Here is a 14,572-nt window from a genome sequence, read left to right on the forward strand (position 1 = left end):
ATTTCCCCATGAAGCTCTGAAACTTCATTTCTGCTGTTCTCTGACCATGCACCACCCTGGAGCCATATTACCTGGCATTCTTTGCAGATAATTGTTGCCTGTATGCTTTTTCCACCGCATAAACGCCAGTACACAGAAGACAGCTGATTTTAGCCACGGCCATTTCAGCTTTTCCAGATGCACATTCTTAACCCCCTCAAATACCTGATATTTCTGTTCTGCTTAGCTTTTCCCTAGCTTTAATCTTTATCCCTCTCACAGAAGACATTATCAACTCCTGTGTTTTTTGTGTTCCTCCTTGCTTTCATAGTCGTTCTAGCTGCATGCTAACAAACAAAAAACGACCCCAAACCAATCCAAACAAACCCCCCAAACCTAACCAAAACTCAAAAGCTCCCCTGCCTTTTCTGGAGAAAATGCTGCCTTCTTAAGATGCAACTAGTCCTTAAATCTGTGTGGACTGCAAAGTGTGCACAATTCTCTTCCCTGAAAAAAACCCACTTTTAAAGTGATCTTAGTAGTTGGCAAGGAGAGCTGCAATGTCATTTGCGTAATTGTCCTCTGCTCAGCTGGAATTTGGAAGAATATCTGCAGTTACCTCTCACTGCTCAGCCTGCACCAGGGATTCATGGCTGCACAAAGGCTGCCTTCGCTATCACCCTGGGATGCCTGCACATCCTTCAGGTTTTAATATTTCTTTCCGCTATTATCACATTCAGTTTGGCTGATGCTAATAAAACCAGGAGTTTTGGTGGACATTATATACATGTTTTATTAATCAAACAGTGCTGCAAGACAAAAATGATTGTGATTAGTGTGACAAAGAAATGGCACCTGCTTAATGCTCTGATGATCAGCTTATCTTTGAGTTGAAAATAGATGGATTTATCAGAAGTAAACTCACTGGACTGAGTTTTTACACAGAACAGTAGAGCACAGTATGTTCGCGGTCCCTACTTCTAAATGTTCAGGAAATTACCTTTCACAGAGAAAATATTCAAGTGAAAAAATACAGCTATTATTGTCTAGAACAGAGGAATGTTTCCTGTCGGAGAACTCAGCACCACTGGCTAAAGTACAAATTTAAGAACGTGCAATGGGCCAGACACAGAATTTGGTTTGGCTTTGTGGTTGCTGCTCTGTAAACTGATTTTAGCACTGCAGTCTCTTCTGCTCCGGCAGATAAATGGACCCTGTACCGTCAGGCGGAACTGAAGCCAAATTTGGTTTTCCAAAATTGTACCCAGTTTTCCCCTCCAGCTTGTGCCCTGCACCACTGCTCAGCAGCGGGATGCACAAAAGAGCGAAGGCGATAACAAAGCACAACCAGGCTAATTAGGTCAGAGCGGAGCCGGGCGCGATACGACCACTGCAGCCCTCCTCCTCTTCCTCCTCCTCCTCCTCCTCTCCTCCAGAACGTGGAAAGCCTCCGCTCCGCTCCCGCCGGGCACCGCAGCGTTCCCCGGCGCTGCAGCGGCCCTCGGGCCCCCCGCCCGGGGCTGCCCCGCCGCGGGGCCAGGCTGGGGCTCGCCCCGGGCGCCGAGCGGGGCTAAGCGCCTCCCCTCGCCCCTGTCCCCCGCCCCTCGCCAGCCCTGCCCCGCCGCCTGGCACCGCCGCGCCGGCCCCGAGCGCTCCCCGCGCCGCCGCTCCGCTGCCGCTGCTGCTCGGCCCGGCCGGGCGGGGACTTGGCAGCAACTCCCGGGCAGAGAGCGAGAGTGCCTGCCCCCGCTCCGCTCCGCTCCGCCGTGGCTTTTGGGTGGAGGAAGGTCTGAGCTCGGCCGAGGAGCAGCAGCAGCCGCCGCAGCCGGAGAGGAAGAGGCAGGAGGGGAGAGAGAGACGGAGAGGCGGCTGGAGCCCCCTAAAGTACCCCCCCATCCCTGCACTGCAGGCTACATTTCCAGCTTCATGGGCAAAGTGTGGAAACAGCAGATGTACCCCCAGTACACCACCTACTACTACCCCCAGTATCTGCAGGCGAAGGTAGGGTCCGGCACGCCGGGCGGCGCGGCGGGTCTGGGGCTGGCCCCGCTGCGGGCGGCCGGACAGGGCCGAGCCGGGCGGGAGCTCCGCGGCTGGGGCACGGCCCGGGGGAGGCGGTCAGGCTGCACCGGGGGACGGAGACAGGAAAGAGCCGGCAGCCCCTTCCTGCCGCCCGCCGCCGCCCCGGGAGCCCGCGCCGGGCTCCCACCCCTTCCCCTCGCTCCCCACCGTGCAGTCTCCGACCTGACTCCCCTCTCGCCTTTCCCCTCCCGCTGTCGGTCCCTCCCTCTTTCCCCGGGCTCCCGGCGTGTCTCCTCCTTCCCGAGCACGTCCTCGGCCACCCCGCCGCAGAGCGGAGCGCTGCGGGCCGCGCTCCCGCTGCCTTGGCCCAGCGCAGCCCCTGGCAGGCGGGGAGAGCCCCCGGAGTTGGGGCTGCTGTGACACCGAGGGGTGACAGGGCGTGCTCGCCGCTGCCGCGGGGATGGCCGCAGTTCCAGTCAAATACGGGCATGGGGGAAGCTGTCGGGCTCGGGTGGATACTCATTGTCTGTGGAGTTGGACCTTTCTGAGCTGCCACCTCGCAGTTTTCAAACTGGGTTGAAAAACGCATTAAGGGTTCTGCTCGTGATGATTAATGTTGTACGCATTAGGTACAGGGTAGCTGCTGTTTGCGGGGATATTGATGTTAGTAGTTCTGGCGGTGGAAGATCTCCACCTTTTTCCCTTTCTCCTTCAAGTCTTTAAGGGCAGCCAGCCCCACTGCTCTAGAAGCATCATGCTGCAAACTGGCAGATGCAGAGGTGGTTGCATCAGCTGTCTGGAACATTTAGCATAAGCCTTTCCAACCACCAGTGACACTCCTCACAAATCAAAACAGACCCATATGAGGCTTCAATGTGTGAACTTTTTTTAGAGGTTATAACTGTGGTGTGGGTTTGGTTGTAATTCTAAAATTTTTAAATTTTTTTTTTCTGTTGAGCTGTCTTGCCTCTCTGGCAATGGCAGGAAAGAATTCCCTTTATCTGTACACTTGATGGGCGCTTATTTTTATTGTGTTTGTGTTACTGTATTGTGAAATATATTTTAGATGCTTGGCTGAAAAATAAATTCCATTTGACAGTCATGAGACATTTTACAAGGCAGCAATGAGGAGGCTTTGAAATGTTCTTTCATGTATATAGAAATTGACAGAAATGTGATGAAGGTCTTTAGGTAATTTGAAATGACTAGTCTGTTAAATGTGTAATTGACATTCAGGATAAAGATGTACAGACTATAGCCATTTAAAGATTAAGCTGCAGAGTGATCACTGCACTACTCTTTACATATATATATATATATATATATATATATATATATATATATAGCTTTATTTTAAAGGAAGGTGGAATGCCTAAAGGACAGCCTTTTGAATCACTTAGCTGTTTGACTATATGTATGTTCTCAAATGAAAAAAACGTCTTTATTCAAAAACTTTTACCTTCATGGTTTTATGTGGTAATAGTAAGTCACAAACCAAGTACATAACATGGAATAAATATAAAGCTGTGTCACTTGGTTGTTTTGCCCAGTAAATAATTGAAGAGGGAGATAAACTCTAATAGCTTATAGTAGTTAGTAAAGAATGATCCTAGAAATCCATGATCCTCTGAGAAAGCTTGATGGAACATCTTTTGAAAATGTTTCCTGTACAGATAATTTAATATTGATTTGTATTACAGTCAATGACATCTTCAAACTGACTTGCAGTCTTTGCTATAAAATTATACAGCCTGAAATTGCATTACTCTGTTTCAGGAGAGAACACAGAGCCATTTGACCTACACGCATGAAATGAAACATCTGAGATCCAGGGAAAGTCTCCTGTTTTCAGAGATCTTGATTTTATAAAAGAAATAATAGAAAAAATAGATGTCTCCTTGGTATAGATACAGGGACCAGTGACTGTAGGTTTTCGTATTCAAGTATGCAGAATCAAGTCATAGAAGCAGTCTTCCCACTATGGATCCCCTCTGAATATGCAGAAATATTCATTTAATTCATAGTTTTTAGCTGTTCTATTCTTTGGGCCCTGAAACAGCTCACTGTCCACTCTGTGTCCACTCTTTCAGAAATTCTGGATAAATCTTTGGTTTTTATTAAGCACAAATGATAATAGAAGTGGACTGCCTTTGCTGGATGAACGATGGATAATAGTATGTGATTGCACTGGGGGAGGTAGGGAAATCTCCTAAACCAGAAGTTCTGCTTCTCATCTTATCCTTATTTAAATAATGATGGAAAATCTGCTGACTAATAATCTGCAAATCAATAACTAGGAGGTGACAGGAACTGCTTGAAGATGGATTTTTCTGCGACGCGCTCAAAAATACTCATTAGATAAATTGCATACATTCCTTATGGCTCTTAAGGTTAAAATGTTGATGTGGTCAACTATTTTAATTGATATTAATATGTTAGAGATTTTAAAAAACAGATTTTGTATTTGACTGTTATGATCTTCACAATATTATTCATGAGGCGTTCAAGCTGGTTCAGTGATATATTCTGTGAGGAAATATAAACAGTTGCTGTGATTCAGCACCTCACTCCCCCTAGTCTTTGGGAGCTCATCATCAAAAGAGATTAGTGGAACCATGGACTTAAATGAAAAGAATTAAATTACTATTGGTAAAAGACTTTTAAAATGAATATCGTTATGGCAATGAAAACAGTTTGAAATGGCTTTATCTTGAAGCTTGTGCAACCTTCATTTTTGGGGCAATTTCTATTCTGTAATGATATGTTTATCATATCTGCTAAATTTTGTGTCTTCTAATGAGTGTATGTTTTAGGACAGTTCCTGTATTGCAAGATTGTATGACTTGTCAGAGAGCATCAAACATATCTTCCAAGTTCAATGGATGTTTCTAATGGTTTAGGTGCTTTCTTCAGCTGTATTTCTGTAACATTACTTTTCAAATTTCAACTCAATTGTATTTCATTTCCATACTTGAAGCTTTACCTATAATTGAGAGATTATAAGATTATAATTGAGATTTTGTATTTCAGCATTTTTGGAAATTATTTTCGTTAAGATTACATGTGTTCTAACAGTGCTTAAAGACCTGTCTGCCCAGGAATAAAACCTGGCTGTGCCAGGCAGAGTATTGTAATATTTAACAGACAGAGTACACATAAACAAATACAAATATATAGAGGCATGTTTAGCCACAATCTGTTTGCTTTGGTCAAGTAAGACATGAAAGTGAGTCTATGTTTTGTTTTCCCATATCAAATGGAATTCAGGGTCACAATGCACACAACAATTTACAGCTGAATTATGATACCTACCTGTACTACTGGTATTCCCTTGGAGAGTAATGTGGCAATATGAGGAATTCCACAGTAGGCTTCTGTATCATAAAGGAAAGCTCTTGGTGTAAGAGAGAGTTCATAGAATATGGCAGTGTTTCCTGTAGATAGCACGGCTTAGCTGAAGTGTAAGCATTTAGTAGTTGTAGATAATATGTGTGGTATTAAGTAACAAAACCTAAAACTAATAAAGTCTTGTGAATCCTACTAAATTATCTTTGAGTGGGCTTTGGACTTTATCATTTGGTAGCTGCAAAACTGGTGCTTTGGCAGCTCTGAGAAGAGCCAATATTTCTAGAAGTTGTGTGGGTTTGTAGGCAGGACTGTAGTGAGCAGGCAGATTCTGCCGTGTCAAAACCTTGTTCTCAGGTTGTTGAAAGCAAACTTTAAAGTGGGAACAATTTTTGTCTAAGCCTGTTGATGGCAGAGTAAGAAGGAAATCAGATAACAGTATGAAACCAAGTAGACATGAAATTTTCTTACTAGCAGACACTGGATAAGCTGCAGTTTGGTGTCAGTATATGAAATTAATAGACCAATGTAGAACCTTCTGCTTCTAAAGTAGAAGAAATAATTGTCTGCTGCTAATGTGTACCTTGGCACTGCATTCTTCACCAAGCACAGGTCTGTCGACCTTTAAAAAGTTTCAGTAGCTTATAAGCTGATTTTCATCAGCATCAATGATTGCTAATTCTAATCAGTTTAGTTTGATTTATTCCAAATGCACTAAGAGTATGAAATCTTACATAGTAAAATACAAACTTACAGTAAAGCAGAGTACACGTGTTTGTAAGGTTGGACAGAAGTAATCTGCACACTTTATATTCTGGGAAGTTGTATTCATTGTCTCTAGTTGTGATCTCTGTGGTTCTTGACTGAGCTTAGAAATTCATTGAAATAAAAGAAAAAAAGCACAGGTTAGTTGCAGGCAAACTTGTTTCCATGCAGTTACCTGATCCCATTATCCTCCTCAGCTTCTTAAATGTGTTCTCTCCCATTCCAGACAGGCTGGAGGTTTATTGTGAAACTATCCAAAGAATTCCTTCTGAAAATGTACTATACTGTGGAAGGGAAAGAATTGTAAAAATCTATCCATTTTAAGAAAAACTTGAATATTTTGGTGGTAAAAATATCCCTCTGACTCTATAGAATTATTTCAGAGGATGGAAAATAGAGAGAAATGAGGAGTTTTACCTAGAAAGAGCATTTTCTCTTCTGCCAAACATCCCAGTCCAAAACTGAGAACATCTGTTTACATCCATACATCAGACTAGTAACTTTTTGTCACTGGTTTTGATGATTGCTCTACATTATTGTTCCAGCCAGCTTGTTTTGTGAGGGGCATCTCTATCCTTGTCCCCATTATAGCTACATTGAACTTACAAAGTTTGGTTCAGGTAGCCTATGATGAACTAGAAATACGCCCTTCAGAAAGTATTTGTAGAAACTCTTGCTGAAATAATGATTATATAGGCAAAAGCCTCTCTAGAAATGGGTTGAGCAGAGTTCATACAAAGCTCTGCAGTGTTCTTATCATGTATTTTAGTGTACATCATTGTAATTCTAAATAACTGATAAAGAAGCATGAGCTGTAAATACACTTCACCATCATCTTGAAGAATGGCTTCATTGAAGTCAACATGAGTTTTGCCTTTCATTTTACATAATCAACATTTACTAGAACCTTAATTTATGGTTGGGTTATGCTGGTCATGCTTAATTTGGAGGTGATTTACAATGCCATGATTGTCATATTCTTTACTTCAGAGGAGCAAAAGTTGGGGAATGCAACTTAGAGATTGTGTGATTGGGGCTGGAATCTAGGAAAAGCTGCAATGGCATCCATAAGGTGTGTTAATTTTGTTAATTTTTCTCCTAGGGACTCTGTTAAAGATGGCTTTTAAAAAGCTACAGCTTTCCCCTCTGAATCCAACCTCCTTATAGAGAGGGATGGTATAAATATACGTTACAGACTGAATTTGCAAATGGCATAGTAAAAATATTTTCTCCATTGTATCAATGATGGAAATTAAGTTCTTATTAGCTTTGTAGGTCTAGAAGTTTGAGACTAAACTCATCCCTAGAGTACTCCATGCTTGGGGCTTAATTTGATACTGTGTGATTTGCCTCATTTAACAAATGTCAGCAAAATCTTGGTCTCTTTGTGTTTCTGTAGTAACTTTACTGCAGACATATGAGCAGATCTTGAGTCTGATGGTCTTATGGGACTGACTTTAACAGAAAAGTGATAAAACTATATATGACTTGAAATAGTCTTGAGACATTTATTCAGTACTGTTTTCCTTTTGTATTTGACTGTTAACCCCTCCAGGCACTGCGTTTGTGAATGTGACGTTTATATCCAGTAGGTAGGCAGCAGCTGTGAGAAGCCAGAATTACACAATGTCTGATTTGTGCTGGTGTATTTTCTAGCTTCACCCTCAACACAGGATCCCAAGGCAGTCATGAAAGGTGTGCAATAAGTTTGTGTGGGGAGAAGTTAATTTTCTTTGAATAAAACAGTTCTTTAAAGTACGTTTTTTGAAAACTCAGCTGATACTCTTCATAGTGATAGTAGTTTTTATTTTCTCATTACTTTTAAACCAGAATTGAGCATGCTATATACTTCTAAATACTTTGCTTCTAGTTAGAGCATGTCTGTAGGTCTCAGTCTCAAGAATGAAATTTCCTTAGTAAATTTCTGAGCTTCCACTCAGTGTTGAAAGAGCAAAGAAATGGTAGGCAAAATTATTAATGTTTTCCAATGAAGAAGAATACAGTATAGTAAAGCATTGTTTTCTAAATCTATTTTTCCTATAAAATGATACCTTTAACAAACATACCTTTTTAGTATATACATCAAAAAAATACCTTGGACGCAATTTTTCATCTGCTTTGAAGTCCAAGTAGCAAAGTTTGAGCTATTAATGTTGGTAGTAGATGCATCACTCAGAAAGAGAATTGATGCTACTAACACAATGCTCCTAATGAAAGAAATGGGATTGTTGTAGTAGTAAAGGATTTTGAACAAAGGTGTAGTAATAAATGGGGAAATATGTCTTGATATAGTTACATATTTCAGCTTCAGTATTCGATAATCAAGAGCAATTAACAATGGTTTTAAAAAAGAAATTGTTTTTCATTAAATTATGCTTTTGGTTTGAGAAATAGTCCCTTGAGGATGTATACTCAGATTTAGCTAAAATTATGTACTTGTTTTTGTTCAAATGCAAAGACTTCTTGTAGCCTGTGCAAAGTAGCATTCACAACTATTTCTACTGGAAAAACTCCTTTGCTAAAAAACTGAAAAATGTTGGAAAAGCATGTTGATAAAAATCTATTCTATTTGAGTTTAATTCATTTCAGTCAAAACAGACACAAAATAGATTCGGGTCATATTTACTGTGGTTAAATAGATGATAATTATCATCTGACTTCATGCATCTTCTTAGTCTTCCTCAGCTGAAAGTACAAAGATATTTGTTTAAATGTTATTTCAGTAATTTCTAAGCTGAATTATGTTATCTCAGAATTGAGGAAGACAAAGAGCTTGGACATGGGTAGGTATAACCAGGTAACATGGATCACTAGTTCCATGGTAGCTTTTGGAGCACTGTGTTCTTGTTGATGGTCTGAGATTGTAAGAGTGCCTTTTGTCTCAGCTGCTCCAACTTGATGAAAACATTTCAAAATATATTTAAGCTATGTTTCTGAAATCTTGGCATGCATTGTAAAACCTATGAGAAATGCTTCAGAATCATTCCAGGTGGATAAACAGAGCTTATGATACAAAAAGGGACACAAAATGTTTGGTGTGACTCTTGTGCATTGGGAGGGAAGTATTTAGGTTTTCTAGAGAGGTAGAGTGATTAGGTTTCACTTTGTGGATTTTACAACAGGTTAAGAAATGAATTCCTGTGCTTGTCTCTTGGCAACACACACTGACACAATTTCCACAGCAGTTTATAGGCTGTGGTAGTATCTGTGACCTCTTCAATCCCTCAGGCCATAGCTACATAATCACTTTAATTTTACATAACTATGCACAGCAGCCAAAAAGGGCAATCTTGTCTTCCCCTATTGCTCCCAGCAACCCTTTCCTCTCCCTTCCCCTGTTCTGGCCCTTGCATTTATATGATTGGTCAATGAGCTGAATCAAGAAACCAGTCTGGCTGAAAACTAAACCCAACCCCGCAGCTGCAGTACCTTTTTACAGTGGAGCAACTAATGAGATACTTCAGAAGTTTGAGATTTGCATGGCTATGGGTGAAGTTGTCTCCAAAAGAAATCCACCCCCTGGGGTCTCGCTTTTGTCTGATGCACTGGTGCTGTGTAGCTCTTCTGAATAAAAGGTTTTTTGGGGCCTTGGCCAGCAGGGTTGCTGATTACATATAAATTTGCAGATTACACATAAATGCATATAATTGCTAATATAATTTTTCTATGATAAATTTTATCTCCTTTTTTGTTGTTTTAAATTGTGTTAGATATTGGTGCACTAAGTGTTAAAAAATCTTTTGAGTCTGTCTTTCATTCTTAGGACCAATGATTGTGAAGGTAAGTGTGAAATAATTTGCTGAGAGGGCTTAAGTTAGGTATAGGCCTGGGAGGAAAGAATCAAACGTAAATGAAACTTCCAGAGGCCTTGTAGCATAGTGTTACATCTAACTTTCCATTTTCAGCACAGTGCAACATTGATATTTTATTTCATTCTGGGGAAAGAGGGGAGAAGGCTGGCACTTCAAATTAGCAGCAGCTGCAGAATTAAGACAAGGGTGTTAGTGACTCATTTGGAAAAGTACTAGCTAAAACATTCTGTCTCCTAGAAAAAACATTAAAGAAGCGTTTATGATACAAACTTTGAATTTTGTGAATAGTGTCAGTGACCCTCTGGTTCCCTCTGGGTAGCTTTCCTGATTAGTGACCATTTGCTTTTGACCATTGCACAGAAAGAGAGGAGAATACATGGGGACATTTTAGAGGGGAAACATGGCTCCTGTCAGGGTCAAAGGCTCCAGAATGCCTCTTATTTCTTTTAACCCAGTCAGCTGTCCAAAAGTTCAGATTATTATTGTTCCAGGTAGCTGGAAAAAAAGGGCTATATGTAGTAGTTTCTTTGATGCATTTGAATAAATGACAGAGTAGTCAAGCTCCAGTTTCCCTGAACACAGGAAACTTGGACTATAGAAGAAGTTTCTTTGTTCTCAGTGCTAAATTTCTTTCCCCAGTTCACTGTTCTCACTGTTCAGGCCTTTCACTGAACTGTATTCACAGTGTTTATATTTAGGTCGTTCTCAACTCTTTCCACGTCTGTATTTGGGTGAGGTTTTTTCCCTTTCTCTGATGAATATGGGTATTTCCCTGTTCTGTGTCCAGGTCCTACAAGTGGCTTTATTTAGAAGAGCAGGCTATTTTAAGAAGAGAAGACTAAGAGGAGATCTAATTGCTGTCGAAATGTATCAAATAAAAATGCATTGAAAAAGTGGGGACAGACACTCCTGGAGATGCATGGGGATAGGATCACAGGATTATTCAGGTTGGAAGGGAGCCTTCTGCTCAAATCAGGTTTGTCTAGAGGATCAGACCAGGTTGCTTAGAGCATTATTTGGTCTGTTCTAGAAAATCTTTCCAAGGGTGGAGATGCAGAGCCTCTCAGCACAACTCGTTTCAGTGCTAGCTATTCTTGTAGTGCTTTTTTCCCCTTATTTCCAGTTTGAACCTCTCTTTTTTTCAATTTAGATGCATTGACTTATCCTCAACCATAGACCACTGTAAGAACCTGGCCCCTTCTCCTTGACAACCTCCTCATAAAATTCCGTTCTATAAACAAAAAGCTGCTATTAACTCTCACCAAAGCCTCCATTTCTCCAGCCTGAACAAACCCAGTTCCTTCAGCTTTTCCCAGAATATGTGATCCAGCCCTCAGCCATCTTGACACCCTGCACTGAACTCGCTCTGGCTTTTCAGTGCTGTTTACTGGGGGCTCAGAGCTGCATGTGGGATTTTGAATGGAGCCTTTCAGATGGGGATGGTTCCCTCCCTTTGTGAATGCAGCCCAGCAGGAACACCAGGGCATGCTGCTGGCTTATGCTTGGCTGGCTGGCTGCCACAGCCCCCAGGTCTGTTCCAGCAGAGCTCTCAGCTGACATCATTTCAAGGGACTCTTCCTTTACAGGTGTGGAACTTTGCACTTCTCTGAGGTAATGTTAAACATGCCAGTCCCAGTGTAATGACTTGCAGTGCTTCACTTGGTCCAGGTGTGACATTCACTGCTCTCCCCTTGTACAGAGCTGGTGTTTTTATCAAAGAGAGGAATAGACAATAAGGTGCTGCACAGTGGACACAAGTTAGGACATAAGAAAATTGTAATTGCATATGAAGAATTATTTTTTTTTCATCATAAGTGTGACCTAAAGATACTGAGAGAGGTTCTGGAATCTCTTGATTATGGTAAAAAACTCAACTGGACAAGGTCCTGAGCAACCTGCTCTTGGAGGGAAGTTGGACTGTTTGACCTCCAGTCATCCTTCCCAAAGTGTTGTGTGGTTCTGTAAGGCTGCCCTGATAGCCACCATCAGCATAAGAGGCTCTAAAGCAACTGTTATTGTTCCTTCCATGTTCCATCCTTGTAAGCTGTGTTATGCAATTTGGAAAGGAAAGGTGTAGCAGGAAATCCCTTTTTCTGTTTAACAGAACATCCATTATACAAATATGTAAATGACATTTCAATAATCATAAATCATGCAAATTCCCTTATCCCATTTTAGCAAATATCTTGTTTAAGCTGCTTAAAATTTGGTTTTAGATTTGTCTATTTATTTTTCTCCTGGCGGAACATTATAGTGCTACAAAATTATGCTGTAAATTGTGACAGACTTGTATACAGTCTCAAACCTAACCACTTTTTTAGGCTGACATTTCTGGTTCCTGCATCAAATCTGAATGTGTTGGTAAGTTTTTGTCTAGAACATGGATTCAAAATGAAACAAAATAGTAATTAACTCCCAAACTTGTTTCTTTCAAAGCAGTCATTATTCAGAGGTACAGTAGAATACTGAGAAGGGCAGTATTCTTTCTAGCGGAAAAAATTGGAAGAATTGACATGTTCCTATTGCTTTTCACTAACAGTTCTGCTATATTTGACATGACTTTTCTTCCAAATTACAGTAAGTTCATCAGCTGCAGGAGCTATGGATACATGAAAGGCTTCCAAAGCCACCCACCCAACTTCTTTAGCTCGCTCTGCTTTTATTAGCACTTCTTTCCAGTGTCTTTTATATGCTCTCCCCCAGATTTTCTAAGGATTTTCAATGGCAGGTATAATAATAGGAACTCACATGTTCCCAAATCCTGGAGTTAATCTTAAAGATGCTGCTTTTACTAGATCTTAAAATAAAGTCACAGCTATGGTTGTCAACCAGATTGGTGATGAGAAAAACATGTAAAACCCACCAAATGTCAGTTCATTTTTACGCTGCTAACTAAACTGATCATAGTTGTCCATTAATTCTGTTCATTATTCTAAAATAAGGTTTCTTGTTAGGTGCCAGAATATAAATTTAGGGACCCAGCACTGGATTAAGGTGGGTTTAAGGTGACTTTCAGTGCCAGAAAATCAAAGACAGCAGCACTGTCACTGCAAGTCATTATACAGAAGTTACCAGTTGAACACTTCTTTATTTTTTTCCTTTGTCCTGGAGTGTTTACCTTGATGGTGACTGGGCTATCCAAATATTTTTTTTAAAAGTGCAGATTTTTACAAAAATAGAGAATTGGGAAAAAATGAAGATACATTTGTGTATTTGTGTCTTTGCTCTTAGGAATTTTAAATGCTGTTCTTGGTAATTTATTTAGTTGAGGGCCTGGAACTGGGAGGAGTGTTACCAAGCATCTAACACCTACATGCTGAGCAGCTATTCTACTTTCTGGGAGAAATAGCAAAATGCCATAGTAAAAATGAAAGAGATCAACAAAAGTTTACTTTGCCATGTTGCCCCTGGAAGAGACAGAAAAACAACTATGCATATTTTATATTTGTTGCCCCTTTCCTTCTTTTAAAATTGAAAGTGGAATTCTATGTCAGATGAATAATTGAATAATGATCAAATGAATAATAGATACCTTTTTTATTCATATGAAATCTAATGAGTCATTTTCCATGCTTACTTACACTCTAGTCAGCTCTGTCAAGGTTAGTATAAATGGCTGCTCTTTTACTGATATTTATATGAAGTTTAGAAATGTGCATATGCTGAACAACAGAACTCCTGGCATTTCTGTGGCACACTTTTTAAGAAGAGGAATTTATCTGAATGTTGTCTTCCAAAATGTATTCTGTATTTCTCATTGGTGTTGTGATCCAGGGAGGATGCTGCACATCCCAGAGCTCTGGTGGTTGTTGTATACACACATATTTAAAATGTGTTTGGTATGTAGTCTAGTTTATATTTATCTACCAGTTGTTAAAAAACATTCATAGTTGGTTCAATTTCCTTGATTGAAGTTGTTGTTATTCTTTGATCTGTGAAAGTGCAGTTCCTTCTCTGCAGGATAGGCCGTGCTTCAAGTAATTTAGATATTGGGCAACTAGTAAAGTTTGGATGTACATGTATTATTTATAAAATGCTCTGGGTGGCTGTCTGTGTAATGAAGGCATTAATGTGTAAAATGGGCACTAGTTTGTGATTTTTTTCATAAATTAGGACCTCTGTCCTTCTCTTAACACTGATACTGAGCTCTTTAATTTAAATCTCCCTAAAATCTCATCTTTGCAGAAAAATCATGTGCCAGAATCTTCCTTTTATGTCAAGAAATAATAAACATAATCTTAAGTTGAATATTTATTTCATTAAAGCCCCCCATTTTTCAGTTTAAATGATCTGGTGAATCTCCAGACTGTACCAGACAGCCTGTAGCTTTAAAGCAATTGTTCAGGAGCCTCTGGATGCCTTGGAGACAGAGCAAAGAAGGCTCACCAGTATCAAGGGCTATGTACAAATTTGAGCAGCTCTGGCTTGCCTAATTGTTGGAGGGTTTTGGGAGACTGAGCTGGGATTTCTTGGAGTAGAAAGCTGAGAGCCATGTCTGGGAGTGACAAATGTTTCACAATTTTTTCTCACAAAGTGAGAATCTTTTGATAATTGATATTTAATCTGGAAAAGAGGAAAGGAAATCATGTCTCAGAATGCCACTGAGAAATAGTCTGTGTTCTGCAGTTTTATTTAATGTTGGCCTCATG

At 40.5% G+C, this 14,572-nt stretch overlaps 1 protein-coding gene across 2 annotated transcripts in view; it reads left to right on the plus strand.

Annotated features, from left to right (window-relative positions):
• Positions 1 to 1,612: 1,612 nt before the first annotated feature.
• The window catches only part of RBMS1 (RNA binding motif single stranded interacting protein 1), a 140,355-nt gene continuing 127,395 nt past the window's right edge, over positions 1,613 to 14,572 (plus strand). Inside the window, exon 1 of one of the 2 annotated variants that reach the window (XM_079311595.1) lies at positions 1,613 to 1,980. In XM_079311595.1, coding sequence (XP_079167721.1) covers positions 1,906 to 1,980 — 75 coding nt within the window. In that variant the 5' untranslated portion in view covers positions 1,613 to 1,905. The remainder of the gene's footprint in view (positions 1,981 to 14,572) is intronic. The other variant, XM_079311596.1, reaches the window with a different exon arrangement.

The sequence above is a fragment of the Erithacus rubecula genome (genome assembly GCF_903797595.1).
Source record: "Erithacus rubecula genome assembly, chromosome: 8".
In the NCBI taxonomy this organism is placed as follows: Eukaryota; Metazoa; Chordata; class Aves; order Passeriformes; family Muscicapidae; genus Erithacus; species Erithacus rubecula.